The 26,724-nt window shown below is 45.3% G+C and overlaps 1 protein-coding gene across 1 annotated transcript in view; it reads left to right on the top strand.

Moving 5' to 3' along the window:
* LOC143937760 (uncharacterized) overlaps window positions 1-16,962 on the top strand; it is a 50,381-nt gene extending 33,419 nt beyond the window's left edge. The window contains exons 7-9 of the mRNA XM_077460833.1: window positions 5,637-5,699; window positions 10,930-10,985; window positions 15,850-16,962. Of these exons, the coding sequence (XP_077316959.1) occupies window positions 5,637-5,699; window positions 10,930-10,985; window positions 15,850-15,853 (123 nt within the window). The 3' untranslated portion in view covers window positions 15,854-16,962. The remainder of the gene's footprint in view (window positions 1-5,636; window positions 5,700-10,929; window positions 10,986-15,849) is intronic.
* Window positions 16,963-26,724: the final 9,762 nt, after the last annotated feature.

Below are 26,724 nucleotides of genomic sequence, written 5' to 3'. Positions count from 1 at the left end.
GTGGGTCTGAATTGCTTTATTTGGCATGCTTACAGTTAGAGGTGTTACTATTGAAGATAAGCTGTCAGGATAGACAATATCAATTGTATCAGGAACTTACTTGCTGTGCTCACTGTGTCCACTTTTGCACTTGCTGCTGTTCCTTCTGTCCTCCATGGGTCCCACTGTCTGTCTGCCTCTGCCTTCGTGTTTATTCCTTTTACTGCAGTTAAGCGTGGCTACACTCCAGATCTCTATCCTGTGTTCTGGTGCAAGTTCAAATGCCCATTTTTCTGACCAGGTAGGCTGCGCACTTGCACATGTGTGGCATTTCTCCCAATTGCTCTATACTCCAGTTACCCATTAAAGTATTTAGCTAGGATGGATGTCCCTGGTCTCAGTTTTAGTCTTTGCTCTTGTTATACTGTCCCTAAAGCTTTACTAGTTCCCCAGTCATAGTCTAGTTTCAGTCCCTTTACTCTACCAGTTTGTTCTCACTCCTGGCTTTTGACTGTTCTCTGTCTAATCTCTAAACCTGCCTATACTGTTAATCTGACCCTGACTCCTACTGCTTGAGCACCTCCTGCCTTGACCTTGGTTTTGGTATTGATTATGCCCCTTCCCAACCTTACAGCTTAGACCAGGGTTTTTCAATCAGGGTTCTGTGGAACTCCAAGGTTTCTCTAGAGGTTGCTAGGGGTTCCTTGAGCAATTTCCACCTCACACATAAGTTCCCATTGACACCATTGATATATTTTAGCTATCTGTAAGGGGTAATTATTCCCAATGTCCACAAGTATAAGGAGCATGCTTCCCACTGACTATCACACTAATTTATCATGAGTATAAGTTATAATCAAACTACCTACTGGCCCTTTGTGCTGATTCTTCCTACTACTTGGTTCACTCACCTGAGAACCTCTTTAGCGCCCAGGATGGGAGTGTCCGAGGCATAGAGAGTGACCACACTGACACTGCGTGAAGACAGGTTTTCTCCACTCACGCACTAGGAAGGCCGCGAGCTCCCCCATAGTTGGGTGACCACAGCCTCAACAGTTGTAAGTGCATTTGACCTTTTTTCCTTTTATTGTGAAAACACTGCAATCTAATTCAAAAACAAGTCTACTACACTATAAGGGCTTTCCTGCCTCACATTCTTTTCTTTTTGGTGGATAGTCTGAGCTTTACCAGAAACCCCTGGCCAGCTCATCAGGATCCTTTGGTCCACGATCTGCCACCACACCCCAGACTTTTTTTGCAGGGCTTCCCTGAGACCGGAAAATTAAATCAAGGCTTCTGTGTTGAAAAGGTTCAGAAAGGCTGGCATAGACGCTTGGCTTTTGTCACTCCTGGCGATGATTATAGCTAACTACCCTGCTACTCTAGTCCTTGAATCACTATTGGGAAACGGTTTCTTGTGGAGGTCTGATAATCCAATGTTTTCAGCTTTGGTGCTCAAGTCGTAGGGGCACCAAAGTGCTAGTGACGCATGTAAAGGCTTAATGCACACTGTATTCTATTGACACTTTTTTTTTCCCCTACCGGTGTTTAGTAGCAGCCAAAATGCGATAAAAAGCTCAGTTTTTGTGCGTGTGTAATGACATATGACGTTAATTAATTTTATTGCCCAGAATTCTTGCCATTAGAATGCATTAACACGGGAACACACCTTCACGCGCCTAGCATTAAGGTGTATTTAGGTATTAGCTGCCCTATGTATTTTTGATGCATTTGATACCTTCTCGGGTATTAGAATAAACTGGTCCAGGTTGGTTCTGTTCCCCATAGATGCTGATGTTGTAAAGACGACTGCCTCCTCTCCCTTGCAGTGGGTGGATTAATTATGTTACTTAGGAGTCATAATGACAAAATACCCCACTGAATATATGGATAAGAACTTTCTCCCTCTGCTGACAACCCTGAGCTAAATGTACCTCCTGAGCCCACCTTCCACTTAATCTACTGGGATGGATAAATCTCCTTAAAATGGTCTTACTGCCCAAATGTAACAATTTTTTCTGGAACTATCCGATATAGGTCCAGATTTCCCTCTTTAGAGAAATTTAACAATGGTTGAGGTCCTTCCTCTGGCGTGGAGGCATCCCCAGACTGGCACCTCTACCCTGTGGCTTCCGGCTCACCTGGGGGGCCTGGCCTTGCCCAATTTTAAGGTTTACTATTGGGCTGCGATGTTGGTAACAGTCCAGTGGTGGTTCAAGGGATCGAGATCGAATGCGGTCACCTGTTTGGAAGCAGTTTGGGCTCCTTGGCTGATCTACGAAATTTTGCATTTAGAGGCCCAAAGACATATACATAGGTTCCTGGCCAAATGAGAACCACCTGGAGGGTGTAGATAGCTGCCAGATGTAGGTTTGTACATTCCAATCAATTGTCGCTGGCCCAACTTCTTTGGGGTAATCCCAGCTTGCAACAGTTCCATACCCTGCCTAATCCTCAAGTCTGGGCCAAGTGAGATATTGTCACCCTGGGCGATGTTATGCATCAGGGAGTTTTACTCCTAATGGATGACAAATTTCAACTGCCCCAATGGATGCGGTTTAGCTTTTTTCAAATGCAACATGATGCTAGAGCACAGTTTCTCCAAGTTTTCATTTAAACCAGGATATTGTTCTGCCTTCATTTTTTCCAGAACCTTGTTCTGGTGAAGAGAGGTCACTACATTCTCTTGATGTGTTGAGAGCGGCCAAGGTCTGTTTGAAAGCGACTGCTCAGATTTGTAAAACAGATGTTTTGTTTGTGTTGCCAGATGGTCCTAATAGAGGACAGGCAGCGTCCAAATCTACTATTTCTAAATGGATTTGCCAAGTGATTGTTCAAGCTTATGGTTTAAAGAGGAAAATTCCTCCTTTTCATATTAAAGCTCACTCCACCAGGGCTCTTAGGGCTTCTTGGGCAGTGCATCACCAAGCCTCCATGGCTCAGATCTGCAAGGCCGCAACTTGGTCTTCAGTCCATACATTTACCAGATTCTATCAAGTAGATGTAAAAGGTCACGAGGATATCGCCTTTGGGCGCAATGTACAGCAGGCTGCAGTATAAGTCCTCTTGTCTCTTGGTGCCCTACTTTTGTTGTGTCTCCCTCCCTTCAATTGGCATTGCTATGGGACATCCCACATAGTAACTACTATGGCTCTGTGTCCCGTGATGTACGATAAGAAAATAGGATTTTTATAACAGCTTACCTGTAAAATCCTTTTCTTTGAAGTACATCACGGGACACAGCGGTCCGTCCCTTCTTTGGTATACACGTGTATTGCTTTGCTACAAACCTGAGGTACTCCCAGTAGTGGGAGGAGTTATATAGGGAGTGCATTTTTTGTCTTGGAGCGTGCCAGTGTCATCACCTGAAGGTGGTCTATAACCCACATCGTGACTACTATGGCCCTGTATCCCGTGATGTACTTAGAAGAAAAGGATTTTACAGGTAAGCTGTTATAAAAATGCTATTTTCTTTCATATGTTCTAGGAATGCCCAATTATAACATAATTTTGGTCAGAGGACTTTAGCGAAATTAATCTTGGGTTAAAGTTGTCCCTTCCAGTTACACCTGAGTTGGCACTATTGGGGGTTCATGATGATGCTCAGCATTCCCATCACTTGAAACTGCTGATATCCTACCTCCTGTTCTATGCAAAGAAGGAGATTCTCCTGAAGTGGCTATCCATCCCCCTCTTCTCTCTTCTCCTGGGAAGCCTTGATAAATGTAGCCCTGCCCATGTATAGATTGACCTACATTAATACAGGCTGTCAATGGAAATATAACAAAGTGTGGGCCCCTTGGGCAAACATATAGAGGCTTGAAGTGAGGGGGATGTGTATGTGTATTAGCTATGAGTTTTTCTCCTGCTCAATCCTGCAGCTGTTTTTTCCACTATTGCTATTGAATGCTTAATCAATTACTCTGTTAATTACGATTGTGTCCGTCCCTATGATATCCAAGCATTTTGTAAAGTTTTGTTCTAAGCTAATTTGTATGCTCTGTCTTGTCCATTTTGACAACAATAAAGCACCTTTGTTCTGTAAAAAAAAAAAAAAAAGTGTGTTTAGGTGCATTTGAGCACTTTTTATGCTCAAAAGCTTGTTTCCAGAATGTACGTGATTTATTTTTATTTTTTTCTGTTTCTGTATGTCCCTGCCACTAAACTCCTGTGTGTGCATGGACACATAGATTAACGTAGAGGAGCATTTAGAGGCAGAAAAAAGCTCAAGTGCATGTAAAAGCACAATTTTTTAGCTCAAGTGTGTATGAGGCCAAAGCGTTCTTAAACAGTGGTTGCTATGTGTGAAGCACGTTGTACCTGTAATCATCAGACCTCAATGGAGACCCAACATTTACACTTTGGTAACTCTTTGAAGGTACATGTTCTAGGGCTATCATTCTTATCCTTGCCTCACAGAGCCAGTGACCCAAAACAAGCATGCAACCAGTGATATATACATAAATGATTTAAATTAAGTGAATCATGCCATAGTGACAATAAGAGCACTGGAAGCTGTACCTTTTAGGACAAGTCAGCAATGGCAGCTCCCATATTTCTTTTCTGACAGGCTCTTTTAAAGAAACTCCAGTTTTGCTGACAAAACAAGATCCCCGGCAAGGTCATCTATGGACATAACAAGGATGTTGGCAAACAACATGTCAAAACCTTACCTGCTTCTTTTAGGCTTGGTTCACACTGCCGCAACCTGAAAGTCATGCAGGGACTTTGGTGCGACTTGGAAGTAACTTCAGGGAATGCCTGTGTAAACTTCTTGTAATGTCGGATCTGAATCGCATCAGTTAAGATGAGGATGCAACTTGGAGGCAATGTCCATCAAAGTCTATGGGCACAAGTCGGATAGAAGTCACCTTGAAGTATTATTATTATACACAATTTATATAGTGCCAACAGTTTACACAGCGCTTTACAATGTATAAGGGGGTACAGTAGTATAGGAACCTTTTCTAAAGTCGGAGTGACTTCAGTAGTGCTAATTAAGACAGATCTCAGTAAAATGGGATTTCACATGTCAAGGACTTGGGGTCTTACAAGTTGGATCCCAAGTCTCGGCAGTGTGAACTGAGCCTTATAAAGGAAATGAAGTAGGCCATTCCTGTCCCATACTTGGAGATTCTGCTTTCCGAAAATGACTTGTTATCAAAGTGCTGTGATATTCCTGTAGATGTGCAACCAGTATTAAACATTCAATGCAACGATATAAACATTGATGACAATACCACGTTCCCTGTAATAGGCTAATTTGACTATGTGCTATGTGAGTATTCTGGGAAATCTTATCTACAGAGTACTTTTACCTTGCTTGTAAGTAAGAATATAACTAGAAAATTCATGATGACTGCAAATAAAATGGAAAGGTTTTTTTTTTTAAACATTAAAGTATGTTGCATCATAATGTGGGGTGGCAATGGTGGGCACGTGGGTGAACATATTTCTAATATAACATGCAAAATAATGTGTTTTTTTTTAAAACAAACAAGCAAAAACATGTGAATAGGATTTTAGAATGCAATTTTTTCTTTTAGAAAGTCAAATGTGCTGTTAATCAGAAATTCTCTGAGTATTGATCACTTTTATGCAGTAATGTAAGAGCTAGGCTTCAGATATACTGATTTATCTTCTTATTGTCTCCTCAGTTGCACAGAGACTCTGAATCACAACATTACAAGAACTGGGAGAAGCTGTTTGTCAGACTAATGGTGGGTATTTTGCTCCTTTTTTCCACCGGGGAGGGAAGCTTTTAATTCAGAGTTAAGCTGGTCATACACTGGTAGAATATCATTCAAACATTGTTTATTAAAAAAACATTTATTCAAATCAACGTTCATTTTCAAATCTTTCAAATCTTGAAGTACTTTCGAATGACATTCATCAAGTCATCGGATGCAGTAAAAATTTTCATACGAATGTTCATTCGAAAAACTACTAGTGTATGGCCAGTTTTATTCTCATGGTTTATTTGACATTTCATCAAAAGCTAGAGATTGGTTTTACACACTTTTCTAATGGAATCCTTTCTTTTAAATTTAAAATGACTCTTGGGTGAAAGTTAATAAATAGAACCCCTGGGGGGGGGTTTTTATTACATTTTTTCTGTTTTCGACTGGTTTCAATTTTGATGTCTTTGTTGTAAGGACAATCTTTAGTTTTGTTGTCGTTGGCGGATGGACTGACTGCAGTATTGTCCTCAGTGGATGATCTGTCTTCAATTTTATTGTCCTTGGTGGGTGGACCATCCTCAGTTTTGTTGTCATTGGTGGAGAGACTAACTTCAGTTTGCTTATCCTCGGTTGATGAATTGGCTTGAACTTGCTTGTCCTCAGTGGATTGACTGACTTGGATTTTTTTATCCTTAGTAGATGGAGTAACTGAAGTTTCCTTGCCATCCATGGTTGCAGCTTTTGTAGTTTTCACCTCCTCAATGGTTGATGGAGTGACTTGTATGTCTTATGCCGCGCACACACGAGCGGAATGTCCGACCAGAAAAAGTCAGACAGAAACTTTTCATTGTATATTCATTGTATATTCCAATCGTGTGTATGCCTCATGGGAATTTTTTTTACGAACTTTCTGACGGACCTAGAAATAGAACATGTTTTAAATATTTCCGACAGAACCAATTCCTATCGGGAAAACCGCTTGTCTGTATGCTGTTCCGATTAACCAAAAACGACGCATGCTCTGAAGCAATTACGAGATGGAGGCTATTGGCTGCTGGCTATTGAACTTCCTTTTTCTAGTCCTGCTGTATGCATTGTACATCACCGCGTTCTTAGCGATCAAACTATGGTGTGATCGCCTGTACGCAATACCGCTTCAGCGGAGCTCTGTCTGAAAAACCTTCGGAGTGTATTCCGACGGGAAAACCAGTCGTGTGTACGTGGCATTAGTCCTCCATAGTTCTGGCCTCTGCAGTCTTCTGGTCCTCATTGTTTAATGGAATGACTTGATTTTCTTTGTCCTCCAGAGTTGCAGCCTGTGCTCTCTTCTTGTCTTCATCAGTGAATGTAGTGACTTGTATGTCTTTGTTCTCCATAGTTGAGACTTGTACAGTCTTCTGGTCCTCATCGGTGAATGGAGTGACATTTCTTTGTCCGCCAACCAAACACATAAGAACAATTACCAAGGGAGTTACCTGGGGGGGGGGGAAAGAAAGGAGAATCAAAAAACAAAAAGGGGGGGGAAAAGGATAAGGGTGGAAAGGGGTAGGGAGAAGAAACCTTCCTCCACTCTCCATACCAGTACCCCCACACCCACCTCGGACTTCTCCTTTTTCCCTTTAATTTCTCTCATTTTTGGCTAGGAAATTAAATCAGCAACATTTCATACTCCTCCGAGTAGAAGAATCCGAGCCAGTAGAACCACTTTTTAAGGAACTGTTCTCTGAGACCCCTCTCTGTGGCCACCAGGTCCTCCATTTTATTATTTATTATATGTGGGCCACCTTTTTCAAACTAACCGCCACTCCCGGAGGCTCCATCTGCTTCCAAAACAGGGGGATACAACTTTTTGTTGCTGTGACCAGTAGAGGTAGGACGGATTTCCTGTAGGCCTTACTCGGGATTCCATGGTGGTGTAAAAGGAAGAATTCGGGAGTCCTGGGAAGCTCCCGGTCTGTGAACTTCAGCAATATGAGGTGAACCTCTGTCTAGAAGGGTGTCAAGGATCCGCATGATCAGAAAATGTGTAACAGGGAGCCTGGTGCCTCCCCACAACTCCAACATAAGTTAGAGCTTTGAGGAAACATCCGATGTAGCCTGGCTGGAGTTTAGTACCACCTAGAAAGTACCTTGAATCCTGCCTCCTGATGGCCAGTGCACACGGAGGTCTTGCTTGTAAAGAGAAATATTCTCTCCACTTGCCTCTCATTTAGCTGGCTTCCCAGAGCTCTCTCCCACCTGGCGATGTAGAGAGGCCTATGTCCTCTGGGGGGGTGTGAGGAGTAGCTGGTATGCTAGTGATACCGTATGACGCACTGGCTCTCGCTCTAAGCATATTATCTCAAAGGGCGTCAGCGCCCTTCCGACGGGATCCAAAGATGGCTGTGATCCTATAAAGTGGGTCAATTGAAGCTTTTGCCAGAAGGTAAGGTTCCCCAAGTTCCTCCATGATGTTTTCTCTTGACATCCACTTTCCATTGACTATGAAGTGGCGTAGTGGCGTCCGATCTCTTTCAGACCTTGCAATCTGATGTCGCTAAGTCCCAGACTGAAGGCTGGATTCCCAATCACGGGAGTGAGGGGGAGAAGGGGGCGCGACTGAATGATCCTGAAAAGCTTTTTGAGCGATCCGCCATGTCTCGCCCACCGTAGGATGCTTTGTAGCAAGACATGGAAGATTCTTCCGGCACCAAGGCAACCCATCCAGCTCTATTCCTGTCATGAGCTGCTTGACTTGGTCCCACTGTTTTTGCGGCCCGTGGCAACACCAGTCTATAATTCGCGACAAGTGACAGGCCATGTGGTAGAAATTTGCGTCCGGCAAAGCCATTCCGCCCAACAGTTTAGGAAGTCGCAAAGTCCCCTGGGCCAGCCGCAGGGGCTTCTGGGCCCAGATAAACTTAAACGTTCTATTCACCGTTCGGGATTCTAACTGGGAGGACCTGCAGGTAATAGAGCTGCCAGGGAATAACGTTCCTGTTTATTATAATGCAGCGACCAAACCAGGAAAATACGCCTTTCTCCCAAGGTCTTTTTTGATGTCTGAGAGCGGGGGGGGGGGGGGGGGAGTTTGGAGGAAATATATCCTCCGTTCTACTGGATAGGAGGATGCCCAGGTATTTAATGTGGGATCCTGCCCACTTTAAAGGGAAATCTGCCCATAAAAGGGTATCTAGAGAGGCCGGCATTGAGACGTTTAAAGCCTCTGATTTCTGATAATTAACCTTGAAGAAGGATAACTCTCCGTACTTTTTCAGTTCCAACATCAGGTTTGGAATAGATATCAGGGGTTTGGTCACGAAAAACAATAGGTCAGCAGCAAAATCCGCTATTTTTGGGGACAAATTGTCACTTAGGCGAAGGCCCCGAGATGTCAGGGTTGTTCCTCACCATGCGAAGGAAGGGTTCAAAGGTCAGTATAAATATCAAGTGGGACAGAGATCATCCCTGTCTCATCCCATTAGCTATGCCAAAGGGGGAGGAAAGGTGGCAATTCACCTTCACTTGAGCCGATGGTCTGGAGTAGATAGCTTGAATCCAGTTCATCATCCGCTGACCTAAACCTATATGGCGGAGGGTCTCAAACATGAATGGCCAATGTACCCTATCGAATGCCTTTTCAACGTCGGACGATAGGAGCAGCATTGGGGTCCCCTCTGTTTTATCAGCATTTATAAGATTAACTGCCTTGGTGGTATTGTCCCTCGCCTCCCGCAAGGAAAACCCACCTGGTCCGAATGGATAAGCGCTGGAATCTGCTCCGTCAGGCACATTGAGAGGACCTAAGTGAAGATCTTCAGGTCCACGTTGAGGAGGGAGATTGGTCTATAGTTCTGGCAGTGCAGAGGGTCTTTGCCCTCTTTAGGAAGCACCGTAATGTAAGCCTGTGGCGTGTCTTTAGGGGGGAGTGCACCTTCCCCAGCGCTGTTATATGCTGCGTGAAAGTGTGGCATCAGCAGATCTCCAAAGGTCTTATAGTATGGGACCGAATACCCGTCAAGGCCTGGGGCCTTATCATTTTGTATCCGGCCTATGGCTAGAGTTACCTTGTCTCCGGAAAGAGGAGCCTCCAGGGCCGACAGAACCTCATCCGATTAACCTGGGGAGGCCGGACCTTTGAATATAATCCCTTATGGCCTCAAGTTCGAGGGACTTCTCCCTCTCAGATGATTTGTGAGGCAGATTGTACAATGATGTATAGTATTTACCAAACCGATCTGTGATCTCATCTGTGTTATGTATCTTAATGTTATCCTCCCCCATAAGTTCAGGGATAAAGGCCTGAGCATGCTGAGCTCTCAGGGCCCTCGCTAATAGTTTGCCACACTTATTGCTATGTTCATAGAAGGTATGTTTACATTTTGCGATGATAGTTTTGGTCCTGATTAAGTCCAGGGATTTCAATTGGTTTCTGAGGATGGTGAGGTCCACCAGCGCCTGAGTAGCTAGAGATTGTTTGTGAGTGGTTTCCAGTGCCCTGATTTTGTCCAATAAGTCAAGAATTTGCTGGACTCTTGCCTTTTTGAGGCGTGAGACAATTTTTATCAGTAGCCCTCTGATGGTGCACTTGTGGGCCTCCCAAATCGTCTGAAGCGCTGTCTGACGCTGTATTGGCATGAAATATAATGCAGAGACCCTCCTAGATACATTTCTTAACACAATTCTATTCTACACTATTTGCATAACACAGCATCTATCTATCTATCTAGCTTTCCTCATGTTGTGTCCTGCTTGGTGTGAGTGTGTGAATTCCACTTAAAGACTATGTGTAAAGCGATCCAAATACTGCTTGGGTTTGATTTTTAAAGTCAGGCCCATGTTTGTTTAAGAAGTATGAGTGATTGTGGTCAAATCTGTGTCTGTAATGTTGGGGGTTAAGTGAGATGTAATCAGATAGCATGGATATTGTGCTTGAGTAGTGCAATGTTGCTTAAGTCACCACCATCTTGGTCTGTCACACACATGCCTAGTTCCTATCCAACCCAGTAGGTGGCCTCCCTCATCCAACTCACAGGACCAGTGATAACAATCCAGCTTACCTTTAACAAAGACAAACTGACAGTGCTGCTCTTCAGAGGACTACAAGAAGTTAATAAAAAAAAAAAAAACTTTTTTATTTTTTTTACACATCTTCCTAGAGCTTAGTTCACCTTTGACACCTTGTGTTTGGACCATTGCTTAGTTACTAACCAATGCAGTGTTTAGCGTAGGAACATGAAGGCTTCACCCTACAATAGTAGCTTGCTCATGTTTTTATTTATTTTTACAGCGTATGGGACCAGATATAAGCTCATCTGAAATACCAAGTGACTTGGATATCAAAAGGTAACTGAGGCATTCATTCTCAGTCATTACATATGCTGGATTAGCTATACCAGGCATATGCTGACTTAGACCTTTCATTTATTCAGTATCCCTGTCATTTTTTTAAAATAGATATTCTACCATAAAGCAGGGGTGCCCAACCAGTGGCCGCGGAGCCCTCCGATGTGGCCCTCAACCTCCTGCTCTAAGACGGCAAGTTGGCAAGCCCAGATCACGGGTTGCCAACCCACCATCCCAGAGCAGCAGTTTTGTGAATGAAGCCACTGGTAGTGGAAGCAAGTGGCTGCGGAGCAGAGCCACAATAGCCAATGCTTCCTGTATAGTGCCTGCTCCTGTCTCAGGCGGAGTGATACCAAATGCATTCCACCTAGGACAGCAACAGCCAGCGATACCAGAATGGAAGATAAAGGTAAGTTTACTACTAAATTCACAGTATATATGGACAGTGGCGTAACTAGAACCTTCAGGGCCCCGATGCAAGAAACCATGGAGGGCCCCCCTGACCTCCAGCCAGGGTTCTTCTGACTGATCCCAGGGGCAGCAGGACCTGGATAGGAGGGGGAACAAATCCTCTCCATTTTCCTCCTGCAGTTACTTAATTCCTATCAGAGGGAGAGGAGGAGAAGCAGACTTTTAGTGGCTACAGGAGAAAAATTGAGGGGATGTGTTCCTCTAAATGCCCCCCTCCCCCATCTAGGTGTTCAGGGGCAACATGTGCGCTATCACAATTGTGAACCCTGTAGTTACGCCCCTGGGATGAGTGCCAGTGGGGGTGGTGGGGGATGGGATTAGTGGCAGCAGTGGTGTTTGAGGAGGGATAGGATCAGTGGCATCGGTGGTGGGGGATGGGATGAGTGGCAGTGGTGAGGGAGAGGTGGGATGAGTGGCAGCGGTGGGGAGGATGGGAAGAGTGGCAGCGGTGGGGAGGATGGGATCAGTGGCAGCAGTGTTGGTTGGGTGGGGATGGGATCAGTAGTAGCGGTGGTGGGGAATGGGATGAGTGGCAGCATGAGTGGCAGCGGTGAGGGTGATGGGATCAGTGGCAAGGGTTGTGGTTGGGGGGTGGGATTAGTGATGGGGGGGTTGAATGGGATGAGTGGCAGATGTGGTGGTGGGAATGGGATCAGTGGCAAGGGTGATGGTTGGAGGGGGATGGGATGGGATGAGTGGCAGTGGTGGTGGGAAGATGGGATCCGTGGTGAGGGTGATGGTTGGGGGGGTGGGATGGGATGAGTGGTGGGGAGGGGAATGGTATCAGTGGCAAGGATGGTCGTTGCTGGATGGTCATGGTGGGGTGGATCAGTGGTGTGGTGGTGTGGGGGGTATAAATGGTGGTGGTGTGGGGGAGGGGGAATCAGTAGCAGTAGTGGTGGTGTGGGGGGTATCAGAGGCAGTAGTGGTTGTGTGGTGGGTATCAGTGGCAGTAGTGGTGGTGTGGGGGTATCAGTGGCAGTAATGGTGGTGTGTGGGGGTATCAGTGGCAGTAATGGTGGTGTGTGGGGGTATCAGTGGCAGTAATGGTGGTATGTGGGTGGTATCAGTGGCAGTAATGGTGGTGTGTGGGTGGTATCCGTGGCAGTTGTGATGGTGTGTGGGTGGTATCAGTGGCAGTTGTGGTGGTGTGGGGGGTATCAGTGGCAGTTGTGGTGGTGTGCGGGGTATCAGTGGCAGTTGTGGTGGTGTGCGGGGGTATCAGTGGCAGTTGTGGTGGTGTGCGGGGGTATCAGTGGCAGTTGTGGTGGTGTGCGGGGGTATCAGTGGCAGTTGTGGTGGTGTGCGGGGGTATTAGTGACAGTAGTGCTGGTGTGGGGGTATTAGTGACAGTAGTGCTGGTGTGGGGGGTATCAGTGGCAGGTGTGGTGGTGTGCGGGGGTATCAGTGGCAGTTGTGGTGGTGTGCGGGGGTATCAGTGGCAGTTGTGGTGGTGTGGGGGTATTAGTGACAGTAGTGCTGGTGTGGGGGGTATCAGTGGCAGTGTGTGGGGTATCAGTGGCAGTTGTGGTGGTGTGCGGGGGTATCAGTGGCAGTTGTGGTGGTGTGCAGGGGTATCAGTGGCAGTTGTGGTGGTGTGGGGGTATTAGTGACAGTAATGCTGGTGTGGGGGGTATCAGTGGCAGTTGTGGTGGTGTGGGGGGGTATCAGTGGCAGTTGTGTTGGTGTGGGGGTAACAGTGGCAGTTGTGGTGGTGTGGGGGGTATCAGTGGCAGTAGTGGTGTGGAGGGGGGATCAAGAGATGGGTGCCACTCACTTGTAGATCACTTGGTTCCCCCTGCTTGCTCGGTCTTGCTTGGGTGAGCAGGGAGGCTGGGCGGGGCCTGTGATTGAAGGTGTGGACGGAGAAGATAGCGGGGCAAGTGGGAAAAGAGTATTTGGGCGGAGACTGTGCGGGCAGAGGGAATGGGCGGAGAGGATGGGCGAAGCGGGCGGGGACTGTCCCCGATGAGTGCGGGAGCAGAGGATGGGCGTGGGAGGATGGGCGGAGCAGTCGGAAAGGATGGGCGGAGCTTACCAGGACTCTGCGTAAATGACTATCTCCCGGGTGGCGGCGGGCCCCCTTACAGTGGCGGAGCTCAAGGGCCCAGTCGCAAATGCGACTGGTGCGACCCTGATAATTCCGCCACTGTATATGGATATATCTGTTTTGCAGTGGTTACTGGGCTGCTTTCAAACTGATCCACAGGTGCATTGTAGCTGCGGGTTACCTGCATTGAGCGATACACTTCTGTTATTACCTGCGGGTTTGTTGCGCCTTCAGAAAGTTTGCCACACCTGCAGGATATAATAGAAGTTTACGGCAAAGTGCAGCTAACCTGCAGAAAATTCACAGGTTCACTGCGCTGCACCCGCAGTTTGGGCAAATTGCAGCGCATCAGTGTGAAGGCAGTCTAAGGCCCCTTTCATGTAATTGGTCCGACCCAATCAGACTTACTATTCACCTCTATGGAGCAGCAGATGTAAACAGCCTACCTAAAAAAAAATAGAAAGGGATCTGTCCCTTCCATCTGGGCGAATCGGATTGGATCAGAGGGCCCATAGAGTAGAGTGGGCTGTGTCCGTGGACTTGAACCTGTCATCCTCCCACTCCGCTCATTGTGGCCCACGACCAGTTACCAATTCGCTTAAGTGGCCCTCGCTCTTCAAAAGATTGGGCACCCCTGCCATAAAGGGTATGTAAAAGTCATCCCAGTTTCACCCAGGTATGAAGGTTTCTGTGTATTTTTGATTATAACATTTAAAATGATCCTATTCCTGCTCACATTTTGTCAGGAGAACACTAAATAGATAAATTGTCAATATATAAAAGTTCACCAATTGCCACTTTGACTAATGTGACTGCACATTAAATGACTGTCATATTAATCAGTGTCATGGTATGTAATCTGTTACTGACTAATATCGCCATCTATAATCTGTCATGAATACTAATGTAGCACTGACCCCCGAAGGAGCGGCTGATTATTTTTGAGCTTACCATTTACCTGCTGCACCTCGTTGTTCTTGTCTAGGGGTTCCCGAGGTTGATGGCCGAATAACTGCAGAGACCGACACTTGAATTCCTTTTGAGAAATTTTTATTTGCATAAAACGTTGAACAAAACACAGTCTCTCAGTTGGGAATAGAGGGTATGGGTAGGAAAGCTCAGTTACTTGTTTGGTGGCACATAAAGATGTCTCTCTCTAGATGATCCAGGGAATAGCCACTCGCAACTGGACACTTCAGCTGTCGGATAAATCCTGGTTTATGGATTTAGCAGCCGACAAGTGATTCAAACTTAGCAAAGTCTCTGCCACAGACTTGGTTGTAAAACTTTAGATGAACACAGAAAGTCTCTCACAGGAACTTAATTGTACCCGAAGGATGAAATTAGGATTTTTCTTACAGTACCAGAATCTTGCAGCCGGTCCGGCGATACTGTAAGAATGTGGATTTACTTGATGTCCTTTCAGCTCAGCTTCCAGGCTCTTACCGAGCATCCAGCCTTGTGCATGGCCCTCTTCTGAAGAGTCCTCCCCTGGTTGCGTTTTGAGTTGCTGGGCCTCTCCAAACCCGAGACGGCATCGGACCACCTTGAAATCCTCCTTCCAGTTACTGCGCCTCGGACTAGCCAGTCTTGAGACTCGGAAACGGATGGATCTGCGCCCCAGGCCATGAGGGCCCCTGGAATCTGGTCAGGAGGACCAGGACCATGGAGTCAGAACATACTTCTGGACCGGAACCCAGAACCACGTGACCTTTAGCACCTTATGTACCCTCTCCTGGAATACACAGCAAGACAAGGATTGGCTCAGAGAGAGAGATTGGTACCTAATGCGTCCAACCAGACTGCGTTCCAATGCCTGTCAGAGATGATACATGCACCTATGACCAGGCAGAACATAGTACAGTCCAGCCTACCGCCGCTACACTAACATCAAAAATAGAAAGTTTGTCTTGCGCTGACCTGCTTAAAAAAAATTGTGAACTGCTGCAACCTATAAATCCTGGGAACTTAAAAATGGTGCAAAAAAGGTGCGCTGTTCCTGGAAATGTAGGTTAAACAATCAAACCAAACGTTGACAACCAAATGTCATATGAAAAGCAACCATTATATGAAAAGTGATAAAGTGCTAATGCAACTCATGAAAATTATGACGTTCTGCATTTTTTTTGCAGCAGAAGTACATTCTGATGATACATTGGTGTACTAATAAAAATAATGGCACCACAGCACAGGAGCATTTTTTACCAAGCATTACTAGCTCTATTTAGTGTGTGTGTTGATATATATATATATTATAATAAAATGGTATAAAACATAAGATTTCAGGAGATTTCCTTCTTATCTAATTATGACTTTTTTGACGACATGTATTTATTTTAACAGGTAATAAAAGGCAACAAGACTACATGATGAATTATCTCTACTGAAACAAAAGGCTCAGCTGTAGAGAGCAGCAATATTTGTTACAAGGAGTGCTAAAGACCCAAAGTACTTTACTACAATATAATTATGTCAGTAGTTATTAAAGTGGAAGTAAACCCTCCTGTCGTTTTCAGCCAAGGAAGCCCTCTGGGCTTTCACACTACAAACAATGGTGCCGCTTCTTTAGGGTGGATTGCAGGCGCTATTTCTAACGCTATAGCGCCTGCAAAACGCCCTGGTGTGAAAAGGGTGTTAAAAAAAAAAACGTCAAGCACCCCTAACAGCGGCTGTATAAAGGTCCTGTGTGCATGAGCCCTTAATCTACAACTGCCATGGTGCAGCACATGTAATCAAGGTCTCATGCAGACACCAGCTATGATCAGACACCAGCTATTGGATGGTTTGACAGTTTGTTTGAGAGCACAACCAATGGGAGTGTCACATTTCTGGCATGTGCCGGAAATTTAACTTTTTTTAAACTGTTAAATGGATAGGTTTACTTTCGCTTTACTTTACTTATATAGACCCAAGCTGTGTCTCTTGTTTTTTTCTGTTCTTTATGTTTTTGTAACATATATTTTATACATTGGATCCCTAAAAATTGTATGTGTGAATCCCGGGCTTATTCAGTAAATTGGATGCCTAAAGGCTCCATTTAATTGTGTGACTTATTATGCAACTTTGGACACCAGTTGTTCAACAGTCGCCCATTATCACTAGTCAAAGCTTAAGTCGTATCCAAGTTGCACCCATCCAAAGATGCAACTTTGAATTCGTACAAGTGTGAATGAAGCCTAAAAAAATCTAGCCTAAATGTCTAAAATATTTGGTATGGTCTTCATACCTGCTAGATACCACATTTCTTTAATTTAACCTTTATTCATTAAATTAAATGGGACACGTTGAAATTTCTTAGTTCTAAAAATAACTGTACTAAAACCAAGGAGGAACAACAATGTAAAATGCTTTGTTTAATGCAATCACTTGCATCATCATTATTTTTTTTTTCCAATTTCTTGGTATGCTTTCCAGAGAATTTTTTTAAAATATTAAATGACTTTGATGGCAATTCAATATATAGTATGGTGTTGAGCATATTTTTAAAATCCTTTTTGATGGGGGTGATTTTAGGGCAGTCCCAGACACTGTGCTTAAAATACCCCTAATTTGCCCACTTTGATAGCTTTTATTAAACATTTAAACAATAAATAATAGTGCAGCACTCAATATTGTGTATGAATGTGAAGGAATGATAAATGCAATCAACAACTATTGAAATCAACTAATGTGACAATTAAGTCATTAAGCTGGTATAATATATATAAAATTCCAAAATTTAAAGTCCATCAACAAAAAATAAAGTGATGTAAACAGTGCTATGAACAATAAAGCCGCGTACACACGGGCAGACTGTCTGGCCTACTTAGTCCGCCGAAACACATTTCAGCGGACAGTCCGCTCGTGTGTGGGCTTCAGCAGACTTTTTCAGCGTGCAGTCTGGCGGACTAAGTATTTCGGAATTTCCGTAATACTGTCCGTCGTACTCGCATTTCGGCGGACAATCCGCCCGTGTGTGTGCCAGTCCGCCGTACTTTTGAAATGAGCGGACTTTTCCCGCCCAGAGAAAAGTCCGCTCATTTCGAGCGGGTATCCAGGTAGGCGGGGCCCACGAAGGAGACGTCGCTGGCCCCGCCGCCTGGTATGGACTTAAAGGGGACCCCCAACGCTGAAAAAAATCGGCGTGGGGGTCCCCCCCAAGTCCACAACAGACCCTTGTCCGAGCACGCTACCCGGCCGGCCAGGAAAGGGGGGCGAGCGAGCGCCCCCCCTCCTGAGCCGTACCAGGCCGCGTGCCCTCAACATGGGGGGGTGCCTTGGGGAAGGGGGGGCCGCGCGGCCCCCCCACCCCAAAGCACCTTGTCCCCATGTTGATGAGGACAAGGGCCTCTTCCCGACAACCCTGGCCGTTGGTTGTCGGGGTCTGCGGGCGGGGGGCTTATCGGAATCCGGGAGCCCCCTTTAATAAGGGGGCCCCCGGATACCGGCCCCCCCACCCTATGTGAATGAGTATGGGGTACAATGTACCCCTACCCATTCACCTGTAAAATAAAAGTACAAAAAAAAAACACAACACACGAGATAAAATACTTTATTGCACAGCTCCGGGGGTCTTCCGTCTTCGGGGGTCTTCTCGCCGGACTCCTCCGCTATCTTCTTGTAGCTCTTTTACTAGCGGAGGAGTCCGGCTTTCTTCCTCGCCGCCGGTCTCTTCTCCCGACTTCGGGGGTCTTGTCCCCCTCTTCGGTTCTTCTGCCAGGCCACCGCGCCTTCTTATAGCTCTTTTACAGGCGGTGGCCCGGTCTTCTGTCGCCGCCGTCGCCTTCCGTTCTTCTTCTTCTTCTTCTCCAGGAGATGTTACCTCGACGATCTCTCCGGCCGGAATGCCAGAGCCGCGCTGCGCGGCCACTTATATAGTGACAATGGGGCGGTGTCACATGGTATATGTCACATGGGCTGGTCACATGGGTTGATGTCACATGGGGACTATGACATCGTAAGGGGGCGGGGTCACCATGTGACACCAACCCATGTGACATAAAGCCATGTGACACCGCCCCATTGTCCCTATATAAGTGGCCGCGCAGCGCGGCTCTGGCATTCCGGCCGGAGAGATCGTCGAGGCAACATCTCCTGGAGAAGAAGAAGAAGAAGAAGAAGAAGAAGAAGAACGGAAGGCGGCGGCGGCAATAGAAGACCGGGCCACCGCCTGTAAAAGAGCTATACAAATATTTTAACCCTGTGTTGTGTTTTTTTTGTACATTTTTTCACAGGTGAATGGGTAGGGGTACATTGTACCCCATACTCATTCACATAGGGTGGGGGGCCGGTATCCGGGGGCCTCTTCTCCCGACTTCGGGGGTCTTGTCCCCCTCTTCGGTTCTTCTGCCGGGCCACCGCGCCTTCTTATAGCTCTTTTACAGCCGGTCTTCTGTCGCCGCCGCCGTCGCCGTCGCCTTCCGTTCTTCTTCTTCTTCTCCAGGAGATGTTGCCTCGACGATCTCTCTGGCTGGAATGCCAGGGACGCACTGCGCGGCCACTTATATAGGGACAAGGGGCGGTGTCACATGGCTTTATGTCACATGGGTTGGTGTCACATGGTGACCCCGCCCCCTTACGATGTCATAGTCCCCATGTGACATCAACCCATGTGACCAACCCATGTGACATAAAGCCATGTGACACCGCCCCTTGTCCCTATATAAGTGGCCGCGCAGTGCGTCCCTGGCATTCCGGCCGGAGAGATCGTCAAGGCAACATCTCCTGGAGAAGAAGAAGAACGGAAGGCGACGGCGACGGCGGCGACAGAAGACCGGGCCACCGCCTGTAAAAGAGCTATAAGAAGGCGCGGTGGCCCGGCAGAAGAACCGAAGAGGGGCACAAGACCCCCGAAGTCGGGAGAAGAGGCCGGCGGCGAGGAAGAAAGCCGGACTCCTCCGCTAGTAAAAGAGCTACAAGAAGATAGCGGAGGAGTCCGGCGAGAAGACCCCCGAAGACGGAAGACCCCTGGAGCTGTGCAATAAAGTATTTTATCTCGTGTGTTGTGTTTTTTTTGTACTTTTATTTTACAGGTGAATGGGTAGGGGTACATTGTACCCCATACTTATTCACATAGGGTGGGGGGCCGGTATCCGGGGGCCCCCTTATTAAAGGGGGCTCCCGGATTCCGATAAGCCCCCCGCCCGCAGACCCCGACAACCAACGGCCAGGGTTGTCGGGAAGAGGCCCTTGTCCTCATCAACATGGGGACAAGGTGCTTTGGGGTGGGGGGGCCGCGCGGCCCCCCCTTCCCCAAGGCACCCCCCCATGTTGAGGGCACGTGGCCTGGTACGGCTCAGGAGGGGGGGCGCTCGCTCGCCCCCCTTTCCTGGCCGGCCGGGTAGCGTGCTCGGACAAGGGTCTGTTGTGGACTTGGGGGGGGACCCCCACGCCGATTTTTTTCGGCGTTAAGTCCATTCCAGGCAGCGGGGTCAGCGACGTCTCCTTCGCGGGCCCCGCCTACCTGGAGATGCGCTTGAAATGAGCGGACTTTCCTCCGCGTGTGTGGGCGAGTCCGTTCATTTCAAAAGTAGGGCGGATAGTATGGCGGACTTAGTACGCCGTATTAGTCCGCTCAAAAAGTGGTGTGTGTGGTCAAGTCCGTTCATTCGAAAGTATGACGGACTGTCCGTCGGATTGTCTGACGGACTAAGTTGGCCAGACAGTCCGCCCATGTGTACGCGGCTTAACACTCAAAGTTCATAAATGCATAAACGTTCAATGAAAAAGTGAAAAGATAGTCCACCATGAAATTGAAATCCTTGAAGTGAAAGTGAAGACACCCATGTGAGGGCACAGTAGAATAAAACACTTCTCCCTTAATGTGTGGTCCACCACCTTAGAGTAAAAGGGGCACGCTTACCCAGAGGATGTGGACTCATATTACTGGGGTGTATTGAGTCAAACGAGCATATGTGAGGTAATACCGCAACCATGACCAGCTGTATTGGAAAGATGGTATATGAACACCCCATCACCTATTAGATGGTGACATTCCACTTTAAACGAACAGACTCCTAATGCGCACAGCACACATCAATAGGAAAGGCCGCTCCCGGACATATATGTAGGGAATAAATGGCCACACATAGTATAAAACTGTATAAAATGAGTTTTATTGTAAAAATAGATGTACACTTACAAAAATCCACTTGAATAGCGCTAAATGATCCAGAGATATATCAGAAAGGATTGCAATGACATCACGAGCGTCACTCAATGCACTTCATCATATTGGACATCATCTGGAGTTCCTTAACCTCTTGGCGTCGGCGCTATAGCCGAATGACGGCCACAGTGCAGACCTGAATTTCTGGGTGGCTGGCATATGCCGGCCTCCCCTTTGCATGCGCTCTGTGCGGCTCCTGCAGGGCGTGCGCTGTGATCAAGGAGTCACTGAGTTGGGTGATCACAGATCCGGGTAAGGGCCCGATCCCAGCCCCTTACCACGCGATCAGCTGTCAGCCAATGATAGCTGATCACATGATGTAAACAGAAGCTCGGTAATCGTTTTTTTGTTTTCACGCTGATAGCGTGAGGAGAAAAAAAACCGCTGATCGCCGCCTTATGACCTCTTTCACACTTGGGCGTTTTTCAGGCGCTTTAGCGTTAAAAAAAGCCTATAAAGCGCTTGAAAGAAGCTGCAACTGCAATCCCAATGTAAAAGCCCGAGTGCTTTCACACTGAGATCCCTTTCACACTGGGGAGTTTTTCAGGCGCTTTAGCTTTAAAAAAAGCACCTGTAAAATGCCTGAAAGAAGCCACAACTGCAATCCCAATGTAAAAGCCCGAGTGCTTTCACACTGAGGCGCTGCGCTGGCAGGGCGTCAAAAAAAGTCCCGCAAGCAGCTTCTTTGCAGCACTTTTGGAGCAGTGAATACACCGCTCCTAAAGCGCCCCTTCCCAATGGGAAGCGTCTGAAAAGTGATATTGGCAGCAGCGTTTTGTGGACGCTTTTAACCCTTCATTTGGCCATTAGCAGGGGTTAAAAGCGCCCCAATAACGCTAGAAAAATGCTGATAAAGCGCTGATAAAGCGCTGCTAGTTTAAGCGGCGCATTACGAGCATTTTTCAGGTGCTGACATGAAATGGCTCTTAAAGCACTTGGGCTTTCACATTGGGACTGCAGATGAGGCTTCTTTCAAGCGCTTTACATGTGCTTTTTTTTTTTTAAACGCTAAAGCGCCTGAAAAATGCCCCAGTGTGAAAGGGGTCTATGTGCAAGGGGCAATTATGGCTCATCTGTGCCACCAGTACCCCCTGCCAGTGCCCATGAGTGCCACCTATCAATGCCCACCAGTGGTGCCAATCAGTGCCACCTATCAGTGTAACCAACCAGTGCTGATCATTGCCACTTTTTTTTTTATTCAGTCTTTTTAATTTTTTTTAAGAAAAAATAAAACCCACAGAGGTGATCAAATACCACCAAAAGAAAGCTCTATTTGTAGGAAAAAAAATGTTAAAAATGTAATTTTGGGTACAGTGTTGTATGACTGCTCAATTGTCATTCAAAGTGCATCAGCGCTGAAAGCTGAAAATTGGTCTGGGCAGGAGGGGGGTTTAAGTGCCCAGTAGGCAAGTGGTTAAAAGCACCACATAGTAAACACACGCTACTAAGAACATAGTTAACCCTTTGATTGCCCTTGGTGCTAACCCCTTCCTACCCAGTGTCATTATTACAGTGACAGTGTATATTATCACTGATCACTGTATTAGTGTCACTTGAGATGTCAGTAGCATCTGTAAAGATACACATCAGGTCTACATAAGAGAAGGAGTGCTTTGCTTTTAAAGAATAAATATATATTAAGAATTAAAATGTTGGAGACTATGCCATTAAGTAATAACGTGTACTAAATCTTCTTTGGGAATTCAACAAAACCATCTTTGTTTGGGAATTCAGAAAAAATGAAACGTGCCGCAAAAGCTGTGACACCAGAAGATGCCAAGCAACTGCGGATGACAAATTTCTTTGCAAAGATTTCTTGTTCAGAAAGTGCAGTGCAACATGTTACTGCAGAATCAAGTGGCACAAGAGAAGAACAACCAGCAGAGAAGTCCCCTTCAACAAGTTACCCTCAAAATGAAGGAAGAAGGAAGTTTAAACAAGATTGGTGCAAGGAACTCACATGGCTTAAATTTGACCATAATACAGGCATAGCCATTTGTGAGATTTGTGCTTCTTTCCCCGGCATTACTGACTACACATCCAAGATTGTGAAAGGGTTTTCAGGACCATTTAATTTGGAGACCTACAAAAAACATGGAAAGTCACTGCAGCATGACAAATGTATAAAAGCCAAACACGCCGTGTTGGCTCCAGAAGCTACGCCATTGGCTGCATGCATTAAGAAAATGGACCAAGGGATGTTCAACCACATGAAAGTTCTATTTAATGTGGCCTATTATATTGCAAAAAACAACAAGCCATATACTGACTTTAAAGGTTTGTTAGAGCTGACAGGGAAACTAGGGGTTGCTGTGAGAGAGGAGTATGCAAATGACAAGAGATGCAAGGAATTCATCTCACATATTGCAACTGTAATCCGTAAAGAACTCATCTGCGAGCTAAAGGAGGCCAAATATGTTAGTTTGATGCTAGATGGATAAACTGACAAAGGAGGAGTAGAAGAATTAATATTGTATGTCAGATACATCAAGAACAATAGGATCAAAGAAGTATTTCTATCTGTCTTACCTCTTGAAATAGCAACTGCAGATGGGTACTTAGAAACCATCACTAAAGAGCTGAAGACACATGGTCTTTTAGACTGGCTTTTTTCAAACCAGCTAATTGGAATCGGTACAGATGGTGCTGCAAGCATGATTGGAGCTCAAAATGGACTGGTACAGAAAGTACGTCAAAATCTTAGCCATGTAATTGGCATTCACTGTGTTGAACACCGATTAAATTTAAGTGTATTAAGCTCTGTGAAAGATGGAAAATGCATTGATGACCTTGACTCGGTTTTAAAGAAGCTGTACCAATTTTACCAGCATTCACCCAAGAGAATGCGACAGCTAAAGCAGGTAGCTGAAAGTTTTCATGAAAAAATCCAGAAATTTCAGTACTTGCATAACGTAAGATGGGTGTCAAGCAAAGTCAGTGCTCTCTCTGCACTTGTCAAAGATTGGAAATGTGTGACAGTCCACCTCGAAGGTGTTGCTGCAGAAAAAGACAGTGCTTCTGCAGTTGCACATGGTTTGTTGAAAAAACTAACTGATTTTAAATTTGTTTACATGCTCCATTTTCTGCTTGACTATCTAGAAATTATTAAGAACCTCTCCCTTTTATTTCAAAGGGAAGAGCTTTTCTTAAGCACAATTGAGTTGCATGTGAAAAACACAATTTCTTCTTTAAAAGCACTCAAAAATGTGCCAAAACAATATGAGGAGAGATTTCTAACTGGAACATCACTCAAAGGACAGTATCAAGATGTACAGTTGCACGGACTCAGCAATACTGTAACTTCTTTGATCCAAATTTCCAGAAACAACTTTCAATGCCTGAAATGCATGATAAATGCATGCTTGCAATCCACAATGAGTGGTATGAATTTAAAGTTCTTGGAAAAGGAAAGAAACTGTGAACTTCTGGATTTGGCACTCTCCAACACAGACAGGTTTCCAGTTTTGGGAAACTTGTCTATAGTGTGTGTTTTGCCTGTCTCAACCGCATGTTGTGAGAGAGGATTCAGCTTAATGAACTTCGTAAAAAATAAGTTCAGATCTTTAATGCAGCAAGAAAATTTAGGTGATTTGTTGATGACCAACATGAATGGACCATCAGTGAATAATTTTTATCCTGCAAAGGCTGTTGACCATTGGTACTTTAATTGCAAAAGTACAAGGCATATTCATGGCCACAAAAAGCCAAGTGAAAAAAAATGACATTGCATTAAACACTTGGTGTCACATCAGAATATATTCATTACCTACACAAGTTAAATGCCTATATATGTTTGGTTCTAGTTGTCTTTCTGTGTTAAATTAAAGATTGGTTAATTTTTATATTGAAAATAAAGCTGTTGGCCGTTAAAAAAAACCTGGCTCCTAACTTTTTGAGCTGGCTCCTAGATTCCAAGCAAATTTGTCAAGCCCTGCCTTAGGTTGTAAGCTCCTGGATATCACCATGTTCCATGCCGCTGCTCCCAGTGGGCGCTGGTCTCTGAACGCAGACAGTGTGCGTTTGGGGCCCCACACTGGATGTCAAATTGGGCGCAGAGGCTGTGGGGGTTCCTGCCAACGTCATGTAACAACTTCTAAGTAGCATATAGGAGGTGAGGGAGCCTCCCACCTAAGGTACACTGGGTGCCCGTCCATCTCCACTGTGGCATGTGATGGAAAAACAAACACGCTCCCACCTCACTATGTCTAATGGCACCGCTGGAGGGGCTAGTTTGAACATGACGCCAATGTGCTGAAGTCAAACCACCCCCCCGCCCCCCTACGTGATAGATGTTGGGGAGAGAGCTGAGCGCATCGCAACCCCAGAAATGAGAATGCTGGATATCCAGTCCCACCGCCCATAAGCTGGTTTGGCTAACTGGTAGTCAAAGGGGGATAATCCCCAGGAGATCACATGGATAGATAGATAGATAGATAGATAGATAGATAGATAGATAGATAGATAGATATGTCTAATGATAATGGTTCAAAAAGCAGACATGAACTAAAAATACAATTAAAAATATAAATGTAACTAAGGCTGTGAAAACTAAGGAACAGAAAGAACGTAATAATGATAATTTTGTATATTATGTGCGTTACAATGAAAAGCAGGTGTCTAAAACCCATGTATATTGGAAATATTAAAATCAAATGTGACCCTTTGCAACTTTAAAAAACAATGGCAAACTCCCATCCCTAAATGTATTGTAAAGAAATAGAAAATGGACATGGGACTTTAGATGGAGCGTGGCTTTGAAGGATGTTAGGATTTCAACCAAGGGTGCCCAGCTTAGCCTATACCAATCATGAATTTCGATAATATCATTTTTTGTCTGTCATCTATATGATTTATATATGTATAATATGTAATTTTTATTGATCTATATATTTATCTGTAATCAGTGTATTAATCATGTCCATTGATTGTTTGCATTAAATCTGTCATTATGTGAATTCTTTATGATTACATTTGTACTATATATTATTATATTATTTCTTGATTATGCTCTCAAAACATCATGGGCCACCCTGAGGGTTAAATCATATCAAATTAAGATTAAGTATACCTATCCATTTATTCATATATATTATCCACAATGACATGCTCCATGTAAAGTCCCATGTCCATTTTCTATTTCTTTACAATACATTTAGGGATGGGAGCTTGTTTTTTAAAGTTGCAAAGGGTCACATTTGATTTAAATTTTTATACCCAAAGGGTAAGTTCCCCTTTAAGGCCCTAGAACACAGCAGGACCATTCACAATGCGCAGCACAGTGGGCGCCTGGCTGTGAAGCCACAAGCTGTCACAGCCAGGTGCCCACAGTTGAGATGCCAGCGCCAGAATACCAAGGGAAGGGATGGCTCGGGTGAGCATATCACTGGATCCTGGGACAGTTGAACGTTTATTAAAAGTCAGTAGCTATAGTTTTTGTAGTGGCTGGTTTTTAATAAACACAAAAATGACTGGAGCTCCTCTATTCAGGCCAGAGTGGCAGTATGGCAGCCAGGTATGACACCTTTTAAGAATGTCAACAATGGAAAATTCTATCATTACAGCTCTGTCATCATTTATATATCATTAAATGTATATATTTTTTTTTAAATACAAGCAGTGCAACAACCTGAATTTAACTTGGTATCAGCCTTGCAGTTCCTGTACAGCAGAGCTAAAGTGTGAGAAGAAGAAGCAGAAACCAGTTGATGCTGAAGCAAGCTGATAAGAGAAGAAAGTAGAGGGACAGAGATATGAGCTCATCATTGTCCACCCACAGGCTGGAGTGGGTCCAGGAGACTCTGGGCTCAGAGAAAGTGGGTTCAGTGTTTGAAATCAGGCGGACATTTGGCTGTAGAAAAAGGTACTGCAGGAAAAATCTCTGGATTGATGGCAAATATTGCTGCAAGAGTCATTGGTTTTGTTATTTTATCCTTTCATGGGCTATTTATTTTTATCTTATTATTTTTGGCTGAAGTTCTGCTCTACAGAGATGCTGTCATTAAAACACTGCCTCCCGGCCCTTTAAGAACTTCTAGATACCAGGAGTTGGAGGCATTCAGGTCATGTGGCTG

Source organism: Lithobates pipiens, unplaced genomic scaffold (assembly GCF_037356315.1).
Source record: "Lithobates pipiens isolate NorthernLeopardFrog02 unplaced genomic scaffold, aLitPip1_a1.2 Scaffold_10, whole genome shotgun sequence".
Taxonomy (NCBI): domain Eukaryota; kingdom Metazoa; phylum Chordata; class Amphibia; order Anura; family Ranidae; genus Lithobates; species Lithobates pipiens.
The sequence above is the reverse complement of the archived record's forward strand: the minus strand, read 5'-3'. Positions and strand labels throughout refer to the sequence as shown.